The following is a 14571-nucleotide window of genomic DNA, read 5'->3' as shown; positions in this document are numbered from 1 at the left end:
AGATAGTTAAATGCACAGTTGCACCGGATACTGTATCAGCTTTTATTTAACAGGCAAGAAAGTTTACCCAGTCTTTCATATCAAAAAGTGGTGTTTTATTTTTGAGAATAGGATCTTGTCAGCATCTGTCTCGCTAAGGCTGTGTTGTCTTCCCAGTATGACAGAACTGACGGGTGAGTGAGAGGAGAACATTTTGATAGCACTGAATCATTATTTCATACTGCATGCTGTCAAAAGTGCTTTGAGATGCAAAATAGTGGTGGCCGGGACAAATCGTTGGGAGATGAAGTTATTTGAAGTCTTTGTCATGTGTTTACCCAGAGAACATATAATACAGTTGGATTATACTTCACCATTGAGCCAGTATAAAGCTTGCTGTTAATGGAATGTGCATGAATCACTGTTACAGTAACTAAGGACTGCTGCTTGGAACCAGAGCCATATTAATGTTGCTCACGGTTTGAACTGTAACAGCGAAGCAAACACTGGCATTAGCTGCATTGAGGCGTTAAGCAAATATCACAGGAAAGTACTCGCATCTTGGCAACAAGGTTGCATATGGTGTCCATCACAAGTAGTCATTACCCTCTAGCTGCACACACTCAACCTGACACCGCATGCAGCATCCTCGCTCACTGACCTTTTAGCTGAGCAACAACAACCCTTTCAGCCCTCCCCCAGCTCTTGTGCGTTCTCGCTCTTCTGTCTTCTCAGTGTGCATAACCTTACAATCAGCGTACATCCTCATCAAGCCCTTCTTCTCAATGCGTCCCCCCTCTTGACTTCAGTCAAACCCTCTCAATTCAGCATTGATCACTGGTTCACCTTCTCTACTGCCTCTTTTGCCTGGTCGACTATATAATGCTTCGGTGGTATTGTAAATGGTTTGCAAAGGCTTTGCTCCCAGTATTTGGATCTATGGACCCACTTCAAAGCTTGATAACTGTTTTTCTTATCCAACCCTCTGAGGATGTTGTTAGAGAAGAGTTTGTATAGCTATCTTTAAAGAGATTTTAGTATTCTTGCAGTGTGTACCAGTTCGACATATGAACACATACAGTATAAAATATTTAGGAAGGATGCTCAGAAATGTTTGGTTGGTTTGTTTGGTTTTTTTTTCCCAGTTTCTTGGCTCATTATTGATTTTGATGCAATGGGGCCCTGCCATAAGCACATGCCAGTGCTTCATGTGTTTGCAACAACCAGTTATTCAGACAGTAGTAAGCAAACCGATTAAACCAAACAAAAGCAAACAGACACTGATGTGCAGATCGCAGTGTGTGCAGTTGTGAGACAGTTGTGCCATTTTTCACCGTAATTCTTCGTGCACATGGCTTAGTTTACCCCTGACAAGAATCAGCTAAACATAGGTACTTGAATGTGTGTAGATTGTAGTTTGTCTTTTGTGGTGGGGCGTGGTCTGCGGGGCCGTGCGGACGCACTTGCACAGCATCCGCAATCACGTCCGCCGTGTTAAAACACGGGACTCAGGGGTTGGTGGAGTGTTTTGTGGTGCGGTTAATGTGCGGCTGGCAGCCTGTGAGCTGCAGCCGCAGCAAATAAAGACGGCTCAAAATGACGATCTGCGGTCCCGCCATGCCTTATTCACACCACAGTCTTGTAAACTGTTGGCCTTTGAGGGACAAAGCTTCCTCTCTGTGGCATCTTCTCAGACCATGAAAGGGTGTCTGGTCAGTCGAGCTGATGGATTACAATAACCTGTGACAGTGTAGCAAACCACTGGGTGGTCATATGAAGAGCAGGCCATTGGGACAGGGCTGAACTAAAAATTAGCCAGTCTGTTTGCTTTACAGCCACATTCATGAAACTGTATGTGCAGAATAATTTGGTCTAATACAAGAGAAAATCACAGGGTCATTTTTGAGCCACTGGTTTGTCCTTTATTATATTATTAGTACTTTCTAACCTGCTAAAATTCTGTTTTGTCTCTTCCATTTAGCCGTCTGCTCAATTTTCTGTTTCTCCTGCTTTCCTTTGTGTGCACTGTCGAAAACACAGAATGTTTTTTAGTCATTTGTGTTGTATGATTTCCCAAATGATTTCCACAAAAGATCCTGCAAAAGCTGCTCCATCCATCCTCTTCCTATGCTTCCTTAGCCTCAGGTTCACTGGCTCATTATATTTGCATAAAATGCAATCACATGCACTGTTCATAAATGCTTTGATATCCTCTGATATCGTGTATTTACTGTAATCTGGAAGTCACAAATAGCTCATCTAGAGAGTTGTTTCTAATTCGTTTGCATAAAATGTTCGATTGTGATAAACAGTGCGATTCAGTAGCACAGCAGGCAGCCGAGGGGATTGCAAAATGATTTCACTCCTGCTAAGTTTTAAAAGATACACAGAAATTCACAGATTTAGGCCAAAAAAACCCCCCAAGACTTTCCATTGTATTCTTTTTAGATAACTTACAGCATGTCACATTAGGTTATTTCTGCACTGCACCTGTTCTCCCTTCTCTGTCCTCCTTGCTCCATCGGCCGCTCGTGGACCGAAAAGGTCAGTTAATTTGGAAGTCTTTGTTGCATCTGCCAACAAAGCGTTTCTGTGCTATCGCAGCTTTTTCTGCTCTGCCTTTACTTTTTCTGTCCATCTCAACTGAAAAACTAGTCTAATCCGCCAACTCTAGAGGTCAAGGAATGAAACAGACGATGTTTGCTTTAACGGTCGCATTTAAAGAAAAGGAGAGGCAGAGGGAGGGATGGGTTGTTGGAGCCTGTGTGTAAAGGTAGAAGAGATACAGGGGGAAAAATTAAAAGAAAGAGATGGTGCTGGCTCCGGCTCAGAGACATAAAGTTTGTTTGCAGCTCTTAACAGTGCTGCATGCAAGTACAAGGAGTTCTGACAGCAGGGGATTATGAGCTGATAAAGCTTTTTAGCCAAAAGAAAACTCTGACTTTGGATCGTTATGTTTTCACAACTAAACTTCCTTCCCCTAACTTTTTTCTTTGTGTGTTACATGATGCTGTAGTATATTGTTGTGCTTATAATAACTAAATAATGTAACAGTTAGCAATATATTGTTTATTATTGCCAAACCAAGGCTTGGCTTTAAACGGTGTCCAAGTGCATAGCCGGTTGGCTTTTTATTAGATATTATGAACCAGTTGTTTCACCTTTGTTCCTTATGATCATGCTGTGCATCTGCTAGGTCAGTCAGTAATTACTTGTTGTTAATAGTAAGCAATGAAATTTTACATGATTACATGTTCAGTATGCTTTGTTTAGTATAGACTTTCTAAGGTAGTAGTATCTCGCGAATAGTCAGGCTCCCCAAATAGCATGTGGTTAATTATTTAAAATAAATATGGTAAGATGTTAACTTTTACAAAACCTCCAAGTGTTAATAGTCTCCAAGTAGCTCAGAATTAAAGCTTCCTACTGTCTGGTATAAAGTTGCCTCCCCAGAACCAAGTAATAATAAAATCCTTTATAGTGCACAACTTCTGCAGTTAACAAGTTCTATTTGTAACACCGTAAACACATTAAAATGATACAGGGTTTATTCCAGTTAAACAAGAAGTCATTACACGTAGAACGATCCCATTTCATACTCGTCCACTTCAGAGATTTTCTGAAAAGCAGTTGAAAGAGGCTGCAATTGTTCAAGGCTACGAAACAATCATTGTTTTCAGCCGACGGAGCTTTTTGTTGTGCAGGATTATCTATGTGCACAGCCAATCCAGATGTTTAATGCCCACTGAGTTCCTGTTATCAGTTCTCGTGAGTCTCATAGGAATGATCTTTAACAGGCTAATCTCCCTACAAACCTGCCTGCAGAGATTAGTAGGCAGTTATCATTCACTGTAATCAGCGATTGAACAGAAAACAACACAGAGCATTGAGAAAACCTCAGGTAAATATGTTAACCTTGAAACTTAACCCAAAAAGTCATTTTGGTGTCTAAACGTAACCAAATAACATGTTTAAATGTTTGAGGCTGCAGAACGAAGAATGCCTGTTCTTGTGGTACAGCACAAAGTCAGAGCATATATAGAACAACATATATAAGAACATAACTTATTAATGACGACTTTCTTCCTTATTGTTAAGTAGGAGGCTATTGATCGAGAATAAGGCATTAGTGTTTCATAGTAGCTAATAATGATCCTAAACTGTTACCGAAACCGAAACTGCATCAGGAGTCCACTACCAGTCTAGTTTGTTGTTGAGCATGAGATGAGCCACCCTGCTGAGAACACAGCAGCTCGTGCCGTCCTCTCCGTCATTCTTTTATCAAATCCTGTGCTGCATTGAATCCAGAGCTTTCATTAAAATTTGAGTTCTTGCTTTACAAGCATCAGTGGAAGACTGTTTGGTTGTTGAATGACAAAACAAAATATAAAGAAACATGAACCATGTGTAACGTGAATCTGAAATTGTATTCACCAGTGCATATATGAGAATAATGAGAATATGAGGGGAGTTTTTTTCTGACTGCACTCTAGATGTGTGCACTTGTGTCAACAGATGAATCCTTTAAAGACTGATCCAGAAGGCAGAATAGGAAACTCAGGGTGCTGCTAGACTCTTTCTTAACAGCTGTTACTAGGAAAAAATACTTTTTTGTTTTTCGTTTCATGCCACTACTGAAATCTACTACTAAAAACCCCTATATCCTGACCAATCTTCCTCCTATATCTCAGGTATCCAACCAGGTTCAGCCCCATTGCAGAGATTTCCTAGTAGACGTCTAGAAATACAGCATCCTCTGCACTACACTGATTAGCTGGTTCACTTCTCGTAGACCACGCTAATCATATTCATCATGGATGAGAAGCCGTAGCTATTGGAGATTAAATCAGTCAACATTCATCTGTGATGAATAAGTGATTTCTGCAGTGCGAGGGACCCTTCACATTAAAAGATCTGTCACTTTGGGGCCAACAGAATTTCATTTTCATGGATGGGAGGGTTTGATTTTTCAGTTTCTCTTACAAAAAAACTCTTGCTTAAAGAGGTCATTATTCATTAATGATATGATTAAGCTTCATAATTTTTTTAGGTCATGAGTGCTCTATTCTAGAATGACTTCACTGAAAATGCACAGCATCACCCTGAGAATTTGGTTTTTGCTTGTATTATATACAGATGCCATCTTGCTCTTTTAATGTTGCTGTGATCTGGCCCTCATTATTCTCAGTCTGAATGTAGAGGCTTTTTCTAAAATGGATTTTTCATTAATGCCCTGCTATTACGCTGCATTTGCTTTTGTCAGTCTTGCTTATTTGGTGATGGGATCCTTTATTATGCTATAATTATTTATTAAAATTTTGCATTTCTCATAGCACCAATGGTCTTCTCTTCTCTTTATTTTAATGGATATTTTTATTGTACATGATAATCCAGGTTTTATTTTTATGGTTGGCTGCAGTTCTGCTTTATTTTCATCTATAGTTTTGACTTGTCTCCATGTTTAATACACAGATGTCTTAAAAAAGACAAAATAAACACCTATTCGATTAAAAGCTGAACAAAATGTTATTATTACAAAGTGATGAAAGGTTTTTTAATCATTTTCCCTCATTTTTCAGGCAGTGCTGTTGATAATAGTTCTGTTTGTTACTTTGTTTTTGTTTTGTTTTTTTCTTGCAATGAATTTTAAAGAAAACCACTTTTCTCTGGCAAAGTCCAATCAGTGGTTACCGCTGCTTGTATTGTTTTCATCTTCACAAGGAGCAAAATTCATGCTCAAAATAAAGTGTTTTACCTGAATTGTTCTCGGGTTGCCTGTGTTTAAGTTCACACAGCAGTGATTGAGAAACATTGCAGAGGACTTTTTTGAACTGCAAACATTAAGAAATGCTGTCGACTAATTAGAGTTGTTAGTTTTTCCAGCCTCGTATTTATATTTCAACTTGATGATGTCTTACACATGGCTGTTCTTTGTCACAGACCTGCCCCCTCCGGCAACCAGAGACCGCCCTCCGGGATGTAAGACTGTGTTTGTCGGTGGTCTGCCAGAAAATGCCACAGAGCAGCTCATCATGGAGGTCTTTGGACAGTGTGGCGATATCACAGCCATACGCAAAAGCAAGAAGAACTTTTGCCATATCAGATTTGCGGAGGAGCCAACTGTGGACAAGGCGCTCTTCCTGTCAGGTAAGAGGTCGCAAATCTAAAGCCTTAATTTTATTTATTGTTTAAGGCCTTACTGATGAAACGCAGTGGTGTGAATTTCTGTAGTTCAAGTACCACTTAAAGAATCACAAAGTGAGCTTGTGGATGTCCTGCTGCCATCCGTGTTTTCATTGAGCACTTCAGTGCTTTGGTAAAATGCCTACCAAAAACAAACAAAACAACTGTCAGAAAATATCAAGACCTTTGCTAAAACAACTCGCTGTGTAAACCTTGCTGGTACCATGTTTGACCCTCTTTCTGATATGAGAACTGCCTTATTATGCTGGAGACATTCATAAGAGAGTCTGCTCCATGTTAACATAGCATGACGATAACGTAATAGCATCACACAGTTGCTGCAGATTTTTTTCAGTTGCACCACAACCCGAAGGTGCTTTCCTGGATTGCGATGGGGTGACTGTGGAGGCCTTTTTAGTACAGTGATCTAATTTCCATGTTAAGGACACCAGTTTGTGATGGTTTGAGCTTTGTGACGTGGCATGTTACCTTACTCAAAGTAGCCATCAGAAGATGGGTACAGTGTGGTTATAAAGGGATGGACATGGTCAGCAGCAGCACTCAGGCTGCGGTGTTGAAACAATGGATTGCCAGAAAACATCCCTCCAACTAGTGCTGGGCGATATGACGATATGTATCGTGTGGACGAGAGAAAAGTGTCTTCTATCGTTTCTAACCCAAATTTTATAAATTATTACATAAAATATATAGTTAACCCTTTACAACCGGTCGGAGCAGGCAAACTCCGTTTTACCTAACTATTTTTAAATCCCTGTAGAACTGGAACCACGTAAGGTAGCGAAAAAAAATTTTTTTTGCATGTGAAACCGGAGTCGTACTTACATCTAATGCCATCAGCTTGCCCTAGGTCACGATTTCCTTCCACATATAGCTTTGCAAACATTGCATAAGAAGCACTTGCAGCAACAAAAGCATAATATTCCAGAAACACGCTTTGCTGATGTTCATAACACTTCCTACGTTGGCATATACGTCAGCACGAACTATCGCACATCCGCCATTACCTGCCCGAAACCGGAAGTGACGTCATTTCCGCGAAAGGGCCTTATAAGCCTATGTTGGTGTTTTTAAAAGTCATGTTTGATTTTATGCTTTTCTGTATCATTTCTGGGATGCTTAGAAATTATAATTATAATATTTATTTTCATTTTTCCTGTAGTATATAAAAATTAGTGTATCTCAGAAATAAAACTATGAAGACACTCAAAATAAATTTCTCGTGGTTGGAAACTATTTTGTGCAACTTTTTTGTATTTACAGTTTTGAGGGATAAGCCTCTTAAATTTTTCTTACTAGAAATAAATGTAAAAACAAAAAAACAAAAACGATTTTAAATTTTTTGTAGTTTATTGCACTACAAATTTTTGCAATTTATATAGTTACTATGGACTTAATGCATACATATTTTTAATATTTGGGCTATAACGGCTGTATTGATGTATGGAAACTTGAAATGCTCCCACAAATGGCACTACAGCATGTAAAAACATAAAGATAAGCTCTGGCGGACTTGGTTCTATGGTAGGTCTTAAAGGGTTAAGTAGCCTGTGGCAAATATATTAGTGTTGTCTTCTCACTACACATGCTCTTAACTTTATGCAAGAGAAGATAAAGTATAAAAAAAATGATAATTTTTCAAAGAAATTCCGTCTTGTGGTTTGCGACCTGGTGCTGCTGTACGTGCACCCGGATTTGCGACATACTTTACGGTAACTCACAACAAAGACTGCACCCTCGGCACTTGCTGTTTACAGACTGCGTACTTTCTAGATGACCACAGGTTAGGTGGTATATCGTGATATATATCGTTATCGTGATATAAAATAATTCATATCGTGATAAAAAAAATTTTCCATATCGCCCAGCACTACCTCACACCACTACAACACCGCCAGTCTGATACAAGGCAGGATAGATGATGTTTACACCAAATTCTGACCCTACTGTTGCCGCAGTAATCGAGAGTCACCAGTCCAGGCAGAGTTTTTTTCCAGTCCTCCATTGTCCAATTGTGGTGAGTCTGTGTGAATTTTAGCTTTATATTGCTGTTCTTAGCTGACAGGAGTGGCACCTGCTGCAGTCTTCTGCTGCTGTAGCCCATCTGCTTCAAGGCTCAGTGTGTTGTGCGTTTAGAGATGCTCTTCTACGTACTTTGTTTATATCAAGTGGTTAAATATTCAAAATCCCACAAACAAAGACCTTTTGGATATTTTTTTCTTTCTCTGTAAAATCTAGAGATGGTGGTACAGGGAAATCCCAGTAGATCAGTGCATTTGTAATTCACCTTCAGCACCCAAGGTTAAACTTTGTGGCTATACCACAAAGAAGAGCATTCAATTATTAAAAATGTTTTCGTATTTCTTTATTAGACTGAGCACCATCAGAAATCAAAAACTAGCTAGTCTCTATTAAGTCACTTAAGGAAAGAGATCTAAGCGGAGTTTTCTACTACAGGTGCCAAAAAAATCCATTTACCATGAAGGCAAAAAACCTCTACTAACCATGTATCACTGGCTTATAGGCTCCTATATTACCACAGTAGCTTCTGGACTACAGACATCTTAAATCTCTCAGAGCAAACACATTGTCCTGTGTTCCTGCTCCCCCCAAACTCTTAACCCAATTCAGGAATATTCTCTGCGTTATTGTGTGTCCATGCAGGTAGGTAGGCAGGTGTGTGTATGTCTGAGTGTGGGTTTGAATGAGAGACCCGTCGATTTCGTCCACATATACTCTTACAGTGAGATGTGGGAGTGGGGGTCCATATATTAAAGTGTTGACAGAGCTGTGTAGTTCCCCCATAAATAATACCACACACACACTGTGCAAACACTACCTAGAAATGACACCCACTCAAGCAGCCCACACCAAGATCTCCTCATATGAAATATTGGAGCAGTAGTAGACTGGGAGCCTGAAGCAGAGGGAGCAGACAGTCGAGACCCTGAAATCGCGCTCATTTCTTTTCCTGCTTTTTTTTTTTGTTTGTTGTTGTTGGCATCCAACACTGTTTCACCCTCTTTTTATTTTTCCTTTGATGAGAGTGTGTTGTGTCTGTCAGTAAATCACTCTGCACATCATTACTTTGCTCAGTTGGAAAACACACTCTTACACGTGTGACCGAAAACACACGTTGGATGCACTTTGATCATTTCGAAGCAATTAAATCACAAAATGGACCAGATTTCACTTCAGTCCACAACCAGCCATTAGTGGAAATTGAGTAAGGAGGGGAGAGTGGGGATAAGTGGGAACTAGTGTGGAGAAGAGTGGGGGTAATGAGGGATATTGTGGTGTTTCAGTGCCACTAGAGAAGTAATTGGCCTCTCTAAGTCTCCCTTGTGTATTCCCAAAAGGATGCAGGCCTTCTGTACTCCACAAACCCTACAGCTAATATATCTTCTCAAACCAAGAGATCTAACAAGAAAAAGAGAGTAATGATGAGGGCATGCTGGAGGTGAATCAACTCGTAGATCCCAATAAAAAGTGTCTTCACTGGATTTTGTTGGATCTAAATACACATTGTTGAAAGTAATGGAAAGTGTTTTACTGTTGGCTCAGAGGAAATCCCCAGTGGCACCGACTACACATACCTTTTTAGAGTGTCACTCCTTTCAAATGTATTGCTTTTCAGTTCAGTCAAGTGTAACTTAAATCATTTTTCTCAGTTTTTCGAGCAGTGTAGAAGGTGTAAGACTAATGGAGAGTACCAAAGACAAATGAGCACGGTTTAATAAGAAACTGATGTAAACAGGACGTACGAATTTGACAGATGTCCGGGATTAGAAGCATTCATGCCTTGCATTGCTTTGCTGCAGCAGTCTACGTGCCACAGGAGGCTGCGTAACTGTTACTCTGTGACGAGTGATGTCACATGTTACCCTCTACTTTTTTCCCTTCGTGTTCTGAACTGTGAAGTAACAAATGAAACCAGAGGCTTTGTGAGACAGGAAGAATGTAGCAGTGGTTTGGACTAAATTCTGAAATCGTTAGGCTAACATGTAACACCTGTGATCACGCTGTTACTAAGCAGATTGCACATCACATTATAAAAACTGTGTGCACAAAGTTGTTCACTTGTACTGGTACGTTTACCGTTGCTCCTTCTGCTCCTCCACATTAGTTTCTCTTAAGCGCCTCCTACTTCGTTCGACCATTATTTCTCTTTTATTTACAATTTCCGTTTCCTTCCTAGGTTATCGTATCCGTTTGGGTTCAAGCACAGACAAAAAAGACACTGGACGCCTCCACGTCGACTTCGCACAGGCCAGAGACGACCTCTATGAGTGGGAATGTCGCCAGCGCATGTTAGCCAGAGAGGAGCGTCACAGACGCAAGATGGAAGAAGATCGCCTCCGGCCACCATCCCCTCCTCCCATCGTCCACTACTCTGAGCACGAGTGCGGTCAGCTGGGAGACAAGATCAAAGGTAGACATGGATGCTGGCAATCTGTGAAGCATGTACAATGAAAAGCATGCAGGATATGACAACACAAACATAAGAAACACAGATTGGCAGAAGAGAAGAACCTGTCGCATGTGTGGAAGAAAATCATTTGCTTCTGTCACATTGTTATTGAGAGAATACAAAAATAGGCCTCATGGTACTGTCTTTATTCATGCAATCCAAAAACTGACAAGGTAGATAATAAGTCATGACAGTGGTTGAGTACTGCGAGTGTGTGTGCTTGCAGGGATTTCCCAGAGCAGGACATTACAGGAACAGCCATAAACTGCAGCCGGTAAATCTGAGAAAGTAATTCTGATGTTCTAACAAATTTGCTTTCAAAAGACGAAGCGGCTGTTAAACACAGTATATCAGTTTACTCTCCCCTCAGCAAATGCTTCTCTCTTATCTCGTCCTCTCTCTTCTACTCTCCTCCCTGCTCATCCTCTCTATTTTTTTCTTCTCAGCTCTTTCTCCCGTTCTCGGCTTTCTGTCGAGTTTCTGGCTGAATAAACTTGTTTCACTAATGAGCAGTGACACTTCCAGGTCTCAGTCACAGTTGCCTAATAACAAAATGGCTGTGACTTTGTGCCTCTCAACCATCTGCGTGAGTCTTTTTCAGCTCTCCCTTCCCCAGCCTTTGGTGCGAAGAACTCCAGCACTGTGCCGTTCTAGCCAAGGATTTGTTTCTGATCACTTTGGGCTGCTGTTGTGAAAACTTTTATCCCAACTATTGCTTCAGATTTAGGTTTTCTTTCCAAAGGGGAAAGAGGATTTAGCCGTTTCTCCCAGGCAGTTGTATAACTCAGATCCTGCTTTTAATGACAAGACACCTATAGAGGAGGTTTTCACCAAGATCCCTATAAATGGGTGCTTGTCTCTGCCCTTAGCTGTTGTTGAAGTCCACAAAGTTGTTTGTTTCCAAATATATAACTGTGTGTCATAATTTGTTTTTCTTTCATCCAGAGGCACTTGCTTTTAATGTTTCCTTGCTCTTATTAACCCTGCTTTTATTTTGTATATGGTCAGTACAGGAGAACATGTTTTTAATATTACAATGTTCCTGCGTTTCACAGTTTATTATATGAAACATTTATTAGTGACCAGAAAGCAGAGCATATTTTCAGCCTTATGGGATTATAGGTGAGAAGTCTCTGCTTTATCATCATGCTTGGTGTTTGGTGCACTCCTCTCCTTTCGTGAGACTGTACAGGGTACAGCACGTTTTTTCTTTTCCGTGTCAATCGTAACTCTTACTCTTTCTTGCCCAGATGACGGCAAATTTCATGAAGCGGTTCGTGTGCTCCTGACCTGGCTTGAACGAGGCGAAGTTAACCGCAGAAACGCCAACAACTTCTACTCCATGATCCAGTCCTCCAACAGCCACATCCGCCGGCTGATGAGCGAGAAGAGTCAGCATGAAAAAGAGATGGAAGAAGCCAAAGACAAGTTCAAGACTGCTCTGGCTGGTATACTGGCTCAATGTGAGTTACTACAGTCTGTCTCTCACAAACACACACTTGCATATTTCAATATTTACACTGTATATACTGTAAGTAAGCTCCTTATTGTGCAATGCAGGAAGAGGATATGATGGCATGAGTCAAATCCTTTTTGGTTCAGTGTAAGTTTTAGGATAGCACACCCACATTGAATGTAAATAGTTTGTAAGCTAGGCAAAGGCACCAAGAATCCAAATCAAGCCTGCATTCTGGAGAACTGTAATCCACTAAAAAGTAAGTATGACATTGTTCACAGTCTCTCACATGATGCACAGACCGTGTGCTTGCACACAAATGTAACTACTGACCGACACACTGCGGATTTAAAGGTTAGGCTTAATAGTGTCATAGCTGCCCTCTTGTCTTGTACTAAATTGTTGTTGGGACCATGGCTTAAAGGTAAGTTTAATTTCTTTCCTAAGAATGAAAATGGTCTGTATTTATATAGCTCTTTATTAGTCCCGAAGGACCCCAAAGCGCTTTACACGATCATTCACCCATCCACACACACATCCACACACTGGTGATGGCAGCTACACTGTAGCCACAGCCGCCCTGGGGCGCACTGACAGAGGCGAGGCTGCCGGACACTGGCGCCACCGGGCCCTCTGACCACCACCAGTAGGCAACGGGTGAAGCGTCTCGCCCAAGGACACGACGACCGAGACTGTCCAAGCCGGGGCTCGAACCGGCAACCTTCCGATTACAAGACGAACTCCCAACTCTTGAGCCACGATCGCCACGAAATGTTCCCTGTAAGGCTCCTGCTCCCTTTTTGTTGCATCTATAATACAAAATATTTCTTTAAAAAGTCAAAGGAATGAAAGGTTCATATTGTTGTTGGAAGAAAACACAGGAGTGGAATGTTAAGGTTGCAGGATGGACGTAGTAACATACTTTCTGCAAGAATACACTGGAGAGCAAGCATGTACAGGGAATGCTTTGCACACTGATGTTGATAAAAAGCCAAAGGCATAATGAAATGGAGAAACCCACCTTTGGCAGCTTCAGCTCTTCGGCTGCTGATTTACACTAAAGTCTGCAACACTTTGTCACCACATGCATGTTAAATACAACGTAACGTCATTAGAGACGGTCGCTAGTTTCGCTGTTTCATTTTTATTAGATAAACAATGCACATGGAAAACACAGATGGTGGGTATATAGTTCTTTGTATAAACCAGAAAGAGAGGCAGGCCTGTTTGTTGTTGTTGTTGTTGTTGTTGTTGTTGTTGTTGTTGTTGTTATTTTGTATTGGCCATTCTCAATTATTTCAGCCAAACATAAATTCTTAGCTTTTTCCTGATACTGTAACTCAGCCTGTGGGGGAGGCTTTATTTGTCATAACAGTTAAAGTCTGTCTGCTTTACTACTTGCCGTCCACAAATTGTAGTTTGTGAAGCTATATGTCACCTTACAGGATATCTCTTATCCCAAATTTAACAAAAACATGTTCACTTAATCTTTAGTGGTATCTATTGTTGCATACAGTCACATTGCATATGCCCAGGTTTTGAGATACTGGCTTCTGCTGCTACCTCACTAGATTTGAAGTTGTGTTACTTAAAGCCCTGAAAAAAACAGACTCAAAAGCACATTGCTTCTCCAGAAACTCCAGATAATTGACAGTGAAGAGGTTGTATTTGACCGACTTTCTGCTGTGTCGAAGACGAGTAGTATACAAAATGTATAAATATTTCCATAAATGCTCACAGGCCTGAAAGCCTGTCTGAACATGTGCCTCTCTTCTTTGCCCTGACCATCGATTGGATCCATCAAATTACAGGGTGCTGGGAAGATGATATTGATCCTTGAACTGTGCTATCTCTCACCACTCTGCAAACACACACACACCAACGCACACTTAACTGGAGGTCTTATTGGCTCCCCCTCTGCGTGAGTTAGGGCTTCTGAGATACACAGACCACCCATGACCACCTGCATGACAACAGACAGGTAGCTGGTGGTGGAAAAATCACTCAGTTGATGTACTGCACATAAGACAAAATCTGACACAGAATATATTTAGACCCAGAGCAGCTGTCCCCAACCACATCGCTTCCAGAGTAAATGGAGACCCTAAAGTTAAAGGTTCTGGCTTATTGCCTCGTGCTAATTAGGCACGATGTCCAGACTCGAGTCTCTACCCTTTAAACGACTTTGTAGTTACAGTCGTGTAAAAGGTTTTAGCAGCGGCATGGAGCTTATGGCATTTGCACAGGAAAAATAAATCAGGAACACTCTTACTTGAACAACTTGTTGTCCTTGGGCAAGGTTCTTGAGAGCCCACGTCTGCAGTGGAGCTGCATTGTGGTCAACGGTAGCATACTGAGAGTCGGCCTTGGTTATTTTTGGCAGCTGGCAGTTGCTGAGCAAAATGTCCCTCATTAAACAATAAGTCTGCAGCCATGCTCGCAGCTCTGAGACACTGTACTCCTT

At 41.0% G+C, this 14571-nt stretch overlaps 1 protein-coding gene across 12 annotated transcripts in view; it reads left to right on the top strand.

Moving 5' to 3' along the window:
* Window positions 1-14571, top strand: part of enox2 (ecto-NOX disulfide-thiol exchanger 2) — a 186741-nt gene that overhangs the window by 145674 nt on the left and 26496 nt on the right. For all 12 annotated transcript variants that reach the window (XR_003270064.2, XM_080289672.1, XM_080289641.1 and 9 more), the window contains 3 exons: window positions 5920-6126; window positions 10379-10612; window positions 11902-12114. Coding sequence is in view for 11 of the 12 variants with exons in the window: in XM_080289672.1 (XP_080145798.1) it covers window positions 5920-6126; window positions 10379-10612; window positions 11902-12114 (654 nt within the window). In the remaining variant the exon portion in view is untranslated. The remainder of the gene's footprint in view (window positions 1-5919; window positions 6127-10378; window positions 10613-11901; window positions 12115-14571) is intronic.

Source organism: Astatotilapia calliptera, chromosome 2, assembly GCF_964374335.1.
Source record: "Astatotilapia calliptera chromosome 2, fAstCal68.1, whole genome shotgun sequence".
Taxonomy (NCBI): domain Eukaryota; kingdom Metazoa; phylum Chordata; class Actinopteri; order Cichliformes; family Cichlidae; genus Astatotilapia; species Astatotilapia calliptera.
This window is presented reverse-complemented; position numbering and strand designations above follow the sequence as displayed.